Source organism: Limulus polyphemus, unplaced genomic scaffold (genome assembly GCF_000517525.1).
Source record: "Limulus polyphemus unplaced genomic scaffold, Limulus_polyphemus-2.1.2 Scaffold7678, whole genome shotgun sequence".
In the NCBI taxonomy this organism is placed as follows: Eukaryota; Metazoa; Arthropoda; class Merostomata; order Xiphosura; family Limulidae; genus Limulus; species Limulus polyphemus.
This window is the reverse complement of record NW_013673288.1, coordinates 2,072-10,865: the sequence shown is the minus strand read 5'-3', so window position 1 is coordinate 10,865 and position 8,794 is coordinate 2,072. Positions and strand designations below refer to the sequence as shown.

Here is an 8,794-nt window from a genome sequence, read left to right as displayed (position 1 = left end):
TGATGGGTCGACTTGAAACTTGGTAGGGTTAAACCTCGGTCCATATCTTGATGGATTGACTTGAAACTTGATAGGGTTAAACCTCGGTCCATATCTTGATGGTTTGACTTGAAACTTGATAGGGTTATACCGTGGTCCATATCTTGATGGATTGACTTGAAACTTGATAGTGTTATACCTTGGTCCAATACGCCCAGGCAACTTTTAAAAGGTTTTATGGGGTTAAAAGTCAAACAACCCAAAAGCATACATTTGAAACTCCTGTGCAGTCATATTTACAGCAATCAAGATGTTCTTTGTAAATAGTAATAATCTATGTACATGTATAGTGTATATTAATTGAACTGTGACTGTATTTTACAAAATACTTGTACACTAAAACACAGCCAAGACAGGTCACTTTGTAGAGACTAAAGGTCAATTTTATATTATTGGATATGGTAACATGAGTGCATATGTGGTGTGTCATTGTATCTTCTGTATTGTTAGCCAGGCATGGCTGAAAGGTCAATATAATAAAAATAATAAATATATATGAATTTATAATGTTATAAGATTTAAGCTATTTAGTCTAAACATTTATATTTTCGTTTTGTAATCTGTAGTCATTCTACAACTAAAAAGGCATAATGTATATTTATATCCCAATTTTTTATGGTGGTTATGAGGCCGGTCAAATCAGATATTTGTTAGTGAAAATAACAGATAAAATATAAAGTTTTTTTCTTAAGAAATGTTTGATAACTATCTGGACATTATAAGGATTTCGTATGTGAAATTTGAAAATTTTCTGATGCATAAAAGTATTTTTAATCTTAAAATGAAAATTACTTTATATGTTGGATAGGCAACATGTGAAAAGAGAAAAAGGCATGAGAAAAACATTGCTTTAGAAAAAATCCAAATTAAATATCTAATTTTTCAAAAACTACATACTGATAGGACCTTTCATCTCAAATAGCTAAATAACATGTTAAACTTGTGAAAAAACAATATTTTGTTCAGAAAATTGATTTAGACTTAAAGAATAACGAGCATAAGAAGTGTATTAAGAAAGTTCTTATTCCAATAAGATACATTACCTCCTCTCATATAAATATATATTATCATTCAGTGCTGCCCTCTATATGCAAGAGATTTTTTTGCATGCCACAAGCATTGAGCTCCCACATACCTTACAATAAAACGGTCCACCTGCATCTTGCATGTAAATCATCATGCAACATCCTTCCACCAATAGGAGTGCGACACACTCACCTGACGCATGTCACTCCCTCTATTCAATTCTACTGAATTATCACTTCTCCTTTGGCTGTACTTGTGTCAAGACATTTTTTTTGTTGTGCTCTTCAATCATGTTTTTTCATTCAACTTGGTGCATTTTTCTTTACATTAATACCTAAGAGGATTTGTTTTTTTTCTATTTTTTTCACAAGTTAACGAATTTTTTGATAACTTATTTTTCCCAGTTTTCAATTTTTCAATTTTTTTCATCAAAAGGTTGTGTTTGATTATTCATTGTTACACAATGAATTCTGAAGTACAAGTTACAACTTTGGAGGTCATACCCTCTACTAGCACACTCACATGGGTGGGGGTAACTTGTCTGTGGACATATCAGCTCTCACAAGCTGTAAGATTGATCATTATATGAGTCAACCTGCTTCTCCTGATGTTGCCCTTATTCCACCTGAATATGCCGAACCTGGTCGGGTCAACGAGGATGGGGGGGGGGGGTTCCTGTTTTGAATTGGTTAGTTTCCATTACAGAGACATCTTTATTATGCTGTTATTATTTGTTCAGATGTTGGGTTCCCGGATCAGTCAAACAATTTATCACATTACTCTCATGTGTTCCATTCACAGAATGGGGGGGGGGGGGGTACGAGATTCCCTCCGTTCTGTTGAACTTGAGGTGAAAATAATATGATCCTCTTTCCTATCCCCTCATGGATGTTGTTTCCCAGGGCTGGATTTTGAATTGTCATTGACATACCAATAGTATGATCCTCATCTTACCTCTGTGTGAATGTTGATTCCCTGCCCTAGCCACTCTACACCGAGGAGACATCCTTTTACTCTCACCTACAGTAATCTACTGTATGGGATTCAGATTCCAGTATATTGTAGTTCGGATTCCTATTCAACCATTGTTCTCTCTCGTTTGGATGTGCTCCTCCCATTTTCCACCTATGTCTGTGACACCTCTTTTCCACACAGGGCGAAGAGCATACCTAATACAGAAATGGTGCAGTTTCCCATGTATGATCCTACAATGTGAGGATCTACTCTTTTGGGGGGTTCTTAAGATGCTTTTGAAGGATTCTTCTTTCTTTCCCTCGCACCAGTTCCTCCACCTATTCAATGTGGGATTCTAGCTATTTATGTGTGAGGAGGTAATGTACTGTATTGGAAGTTATAATTTTGCTATACTGGAAATATATTTCTGATAGGTACTTACACTTCCCACCCTTCCTCTCCACTGAAAACTGGTGCTTCCAATTTCTGCCAAAACTTGAGGTGATAGTTTGGTAGAATTGAATAGAGGGAGTCACATGTATCAGGAGAGTGTGTTGCATGATGATTTACATGCAAGATGCAGTCGAACCATTTAACTGTAAGTTGTGTGGGAGCTCAAGGCTTGTGGCATGCAAAAACAATTTTTGAATATAGAGGGCAGCACTGAATGAGAATATCTATATATATGTGAGAGCAAATAACTACCTATTGGAAATGTGTTTTCAGTATAGCAAAATTATAACTTCTAATAATTAACTTTGCAGCCGAAGTCCATCCACTGAGTCTACAAGATATTTGCCGCTCAGTAGTTAGAGAATTGTTGAGGCAAAAAATTGATCTTGAACGTCCGAAATTGAAAGAGAAAATAAAACATAGTAAGAAAAGACGGAAGCAGAAACAACGTGCCATTCCATTATCTGATGAAAGTGATGGTGAAGGAGGTCACAGAGGACGTTGTGATAACCAGTTAATGGAACCGATCTTCAGGTCTAGCCCGCCACGTGTAGCCAGCCATATGTCAGCTGTAATAGAACAGGTCACTAGAGAGACAGAGAACCATCTTGCAGCAAGTGATAGAGAAACAAGTGAAGAGGGTGGTTATGTTGCAGATACTGTGGTCTCAGTATCACTTTCAAATATAGAAGCCAAAGAACCAGTGGATGAACAAGAAGTAGACAATGATAATAACATCATAAGCAAGGAAGTACAGTTTAATACAGTTGACAACCAGGAGGAAACTCTCTTAGATTCTAACACAGAGACTGGATCTTCATCTGCTTTACGCCGTCGTTTTTCTTATGAAGACTTGGTTGCTCACAGAGACAAAAAGAGAGGAGCAGAAGAAGCGTATGATAAAGAGCAACATCAAGCAAGAAGACTTCTCCATCCAGGAAGGCAGGAAGGTCAGAGGTGTGCAAGAACTATTTCCCAGCGACTTTGGAAGAAAGTAGTTCCAACTGATCACCTCAGTGACTCAGACAGTGGTGATAAGAAAACCCCAACTACTCGAGATGAACTTGCCGGAAGCTATACCCAGTTCATGCGAGAAAAAATTATTGCTTTGCCTCTTCCATTTACACTAAAATCTTTCTTGAACTATCACAGGCCTTTCTGAGTTTTAAATAAATATTGGTGAGTCATCTCTGCCTTTGATAAATTATATTTTCATTAACCTTCTAAAAGTTAAACGTAAAAAAAATGCTGATTTAGTTAATTAACGTAATAAATCTAGATTTGCTTAAAACAGTTATTTAAATGTTCTCGGATATTTTCTTTTCTCTGCTATTTTGATGCTATTGATAGAGAAAGGAAGTGAAATGAATGTAGCATGTGTCACATGTGGTAAAAAGTGTGAATCAGTGATTGATGACGCTAGTCTATAACTCTTTTGCTTGAAGTGATATTAATGTTTTATAGGGAAAACTATACTCCTTGTAAATTTGTGCATATATATATATATTCTTATGGTTATTCCTGTAGTACACAAAAAGTTATATTTAATAAAATTACATAACAAAAATTTATTATATTAGCATCACGAAACCAGTTACTGCACTTGATTGAAATAATATTATTTTATTTTTATAATAATGTTAATGAAATTATCTAAACTCATTATGACCAATTTATGTAACATATCAAAATGGAAAAATATATATAGAAGTCCTGAAAAGAACTAATATATACGGCTCACCTCCATGATGATGATGTCAGCATTTTATCTACCTGTATTTTACAATGAACCACATTAATCTGTGTAATTAAACTACAAATATTATAGCGATGATCATCAGTGGAAAGTGATCAGATCTGTGAAGGAAACAAAGAAATAAGAAAAACTATTTCGTCTATGGAAACAGAATTTTACTTGAAAACTAAAGCATAGAACATCATTAAATCAAGAATTAATGTTTGTTTGAAGGTGGTAATCTGATAGAAAACTGTCAGTGTTTCACTATGAAAAGCATAAACTGGTTTTGAGAGTATTAAGAGGATCCAACTTGATGATTAAATGTAATATTGCGATCATGTTTGCCGTGGAAATCTTACCTAAACAGTCGTTCAAGTATAATTAATGTTACTCAGAGTTCGGTAAATTTTAACTATGAACAGAACTTATTTGTTTTATAAATAAGACACATTGAAAAAATATTGCAATTAAAGAAGCCAAACTTAACGGGCAACGTGTCTCCACCATCCAGTACCAACATAATCAATTTTGACACCAGAAAAATCATGAAAAAATTGAAAACTGTCTATATCAATGCTGGGACCTGCAAGAAGGTATCTTTATACAAAATCCCATGTAAATTGGTGAAATATGGTGGGGGTATTCGTCAAAAAAACCTAAAATTATGCTTTTTGTGGCATCTTGATCCCCCTATAATTACTAAAAATGGGCAAGTCCCCTCTTTTTGTTTTTCATTGTGTGGGACCTGTAGAAAGCATCTTTGCCCCAAATCCCATATAATTGGGTCAAAATATGGCCGGAAACCACAAAATTATTATCCTTTTTTTGTGTGAATTTTAATCCCTCTAAAAAGGGCAAATCCAATATTTTTTTGTGTGTGTTGGGTGTATGAAAATATATATTCCTGCCAATTTTTTTCTTAACTTATTTTTCTTAAAACACAGAAAAGTAAATATAGAAGTAAATCAAACATAAAACAGTAAATAAAGAAGTAAAACAAACATTTATCTCTTTTAGTTACGACCTTTGTACTCAAGCTGCTGCCTGCTAAGCCTTACAAAATTTTGCACATGGAGGATGTAAAACAAAATAATTTTTTGAAGGTTTTATATATTCATATACTTTTAAATTAAGAAATTAAATAATGTATAATACTAAAATTTCAATTATAATCTACAGTTTGATACCAAACTTATTGACATAAATTCATAAAGTAATAGTTCAATAAAATCAACAAATGTGATGATATGACCTTTGACCCATGACCCGTGTGAAAAGGGTTAAAGAAATTTTTAAGATGTTATTTATTACAATTATATTATTTATGCATGCTGGTTTTGTTATATTTCTCCCAAAAAACCTACTTCCTCAGTTAACACTAACAAGTTTAAAATTGATATTATAAACCAGAAAAGCGTATTACTTGGGTTAAAACCAATAAATTTAAAGTTGATATGAAATATCTGATTTAGTGATTTCATCTTCGAAACAGCTGACTACATAAGTTAAAACATAGGTAGATTCACCTATAACTTGAGTGTCGTATATGATGGAATACTGACATTAACAAAACAAAATGTATAAGAGGTGACTAATCCAGTTGAAAATAAGTGGTTTAAAATTCATATGAGTGTTAGGCCTTTTGGTTTCATCCCCAACAGAGGTGACTAATCCAGGTGAAACTGGTTAGTTTAAAGTTTATTTGAATGTCAGGTCTTGTGGTTCCATCCCCTACAGAGGTGATTAATCCAGGTGAAACTGGTTAGTTTAAAGTTTACAGAGTATGGAACCACAATACCTGACATTCAAATAAATTTTAAACTAACCTGTTTCACCTGGATTAGTCACCTCTGTTGGGGATGAACCACAAGACCTAACACTCATATGAATTATAAAGTAGCCAGTTTTAACTGAACTGGTTACTTCTTTGGGGGATGGAACCACAAGACCTGACATTCAAAATATTTAACGATCACTCATCTGCTATTCTGTATAACAACTCATCTGTTCAAAATGAGTGTGATATTCCCCATCAAAAAAACATATAACATTTCTATTTCTGCTTCTAATCGAACAAAATTGAACATCAAAGAATCTATGGACATCAAGACAGTATGCCCACTTATTAATGTTCAAAATTCTTCAGTTAACTTGTTAATGAGCAATTAAATTAAGCAAATGTGTACGAACAATATGTTTGTATTAAGTTTTTTGTGGACTCTGAGTTAAAGTTATGTGAACTTGGTAAGTTTCTGTTACATTTTGTATGTTCATCTTGATGGGCAGAAGTGCTTAGATACAGGAGGTGCTAAAACAGTAAGATTGTTCTTACTATGTGATATTCAATCTGATGTATGTATTATGAAAGAATGTACATGAAGATAAAAATGTTTCATGTAATCAGTTTGGTAGAGAGTTTTAAAAACTATTGTATGAAAACGATCAAAAGTTCAATGCTGATCATAATTTAAAGATTATTTAAGTTTGAAAAGCATCCAGAGTATATTTTATGAAACTGTTCTGTTGTAGGTCCCTATGGTGTTAACCATGGAATTGAAATTCATGAGGATGTTCTAGAGTATTCCAGAAAGAAACTTCAGAAATTTAAGCAGAATTCTCTGGCCTTAGATGAGTTTGAACTGTGTGAACCACACTTTGTGTTAGGTAACTGTTTGCAACTGTCTGCTGATGTGTATAAATACGACAGAGTGTACTGTGGAGCTTCCTGTCCAACAGAGTATGAAGGTCACACCAAAAATCTTCTTAAAGTTGGTGGTATTCTAGTAATGCCCTTGAATGACCAGGTACTATGTAGTTTATTATAATTTTCTTTGATTTTAAACACACAGGAATACATGTATAAAGTTTCAAAACAAGTTGTGTTTGATTTTTCATGATGGTTATGTATTGTTCTAATGAACTACATATGCTACTCCTCTTTCAAATCAGGATGCTGAGAACCTTCTTCCATTAAAGATTTTAAAAAATCTCTCTCTATATATATATATATATATAGATATACATATATATAAACTGGTATATCCTACTTTATTTAATGCATTGTGTTTTAAACTATGATTCTTAACCTTAGATAGCATTTCTTATATTATCTAACTTAAAATTATATTAGGCCTTGTTTCCAGATTGATCTGGTATGTTCTTAAAAACACAATAGATAACATACAATGTATGTGTTGATGTCATTTTCCTATAGCTAGTCCAGATAAGAAGAGTGAGCCATAACAGATGGGAGACAGTAAGACTTTTACCAGTCTCGTTTGCTTCTTTGATTATTCCATCCACAGAAGAGTTGACTACTTCAATTAACACACGTAAGTTTAATGTATAAATATTTCTAGTTTAGTGACATATTTTCTAAAGAGTTTAAATGCCAAAATATACTTACCATCCACTGACACGTAGCTATTTCTCGACCATCTAAGCATTGGTCTTGCTTACTCCGATCTTTTATACCCCAGTTAAATGCCCTTGGCAATTTTTGGCCTTGTGATACTATCTGCTTACGTCAATGCACCCTCTATCTTGGTACAGTATATAAGCACCTCAATCAGATAATGTAACCACTTTTTTCTCGACAAAGCTTTTGTTCACAATTTTGTCTGACGAAGAGCTGTGCTTTGTTACATTCTGGATTGTGATTTTGGTGTCGCCTTGTTATTTTCCATACAATTATTCTTTCCTAAAAAAAAAGATTGATATGCTGTTTTTGGGGCATGAACTCCCGTGTTACTTTTGTAAACATGGAGACTAATCAGACCTCTTCTATTCCTCCTCTGTTATCTGGTGTCTCTCTACAGTTTGGGGGGGGGGCACTCTCAGTTGGGAGGCTGTCCGTGATTTGATCCATTGTACAATGTAGGCATAATATATTCAGCCAAGGGTGTTTTTCCCTGGGGGTTCTGAGGCTGTGCTTAGATGTGCAAAGTTAAGGTCAAGGAATAGCTGTGTCAGAGGAGGTAAGTATTATTGGGAATAAATTTTCAATTTAGGAAAATGCTAATGTTCATATGAATGTGAGGTCTTGCAGTTCCATCCCCCAAAGAAGTAACCAGTTCAGTTAAAACTGGCTACTTTATAATTCATATGAATGTCAGGTCTTGTGGTTCCATCCCCCAAAGAAGTAACCAGTTCAGTTAAAACTGGCTACTTTATAATTCATAGACATAAACATCAAGTAGTGAAGCCAACGTCCTGTAAGTTTTTCATTACCAAACCTGAAAAAGGAAATTATGTTCTTCCATAATCTTAACAATGATAGATGTTAGATGTTAACATTTGAATTAAGATTGATGCTAGATGATAACCTTTGAATTAAGATTGATGCTAGATGTTAACATTTGAATTAAGATTGATGCTAGATGATAACATTTGAATTAAGATTGATGCTAGATGTTAACATTTGAATTAAGATTGATGAATCTTAATTCAAATGTTAACATCTAGCATCAATCTTAATTCAAATGTTATCATCTAGAATCAATCTTAATTCAAATGTTATCATCTAGCATCAATCTTAATTCAAATGTTATCATCTAGCATCAATCTTAATTCAAATGTTATCAT

General features: G+C 33.7%; 1 protein-coding gene across 1 annotated transcript in view; it reads left to right on the top strand.

Annotated features, from left to right (window-relative positions):
* Positions 1-7,559, top strand: part of LOC106474778 (protein-L-isoaspartate O-methyltransferase domain-containing protein 1-like) — a 13,900-nt gene extending 6,341 nt beyond the window's left edge. Inside the window, exons 3-4 of the mRNA XM_013935468.2 lie at positions 6,740-7,014; positions 7,425-7,559. Coding sequence (XP_013790922.2) covers positions 6,740-7,014; positions 7,425-7,559 — 410 coding nt within the window. The remainder of the gene's footprint in view (positions 1-6,739; positions 7,015-7,424) is intronic.
* Positions 7,560-8,794: the final 1,235 nt, after the last annotated feature.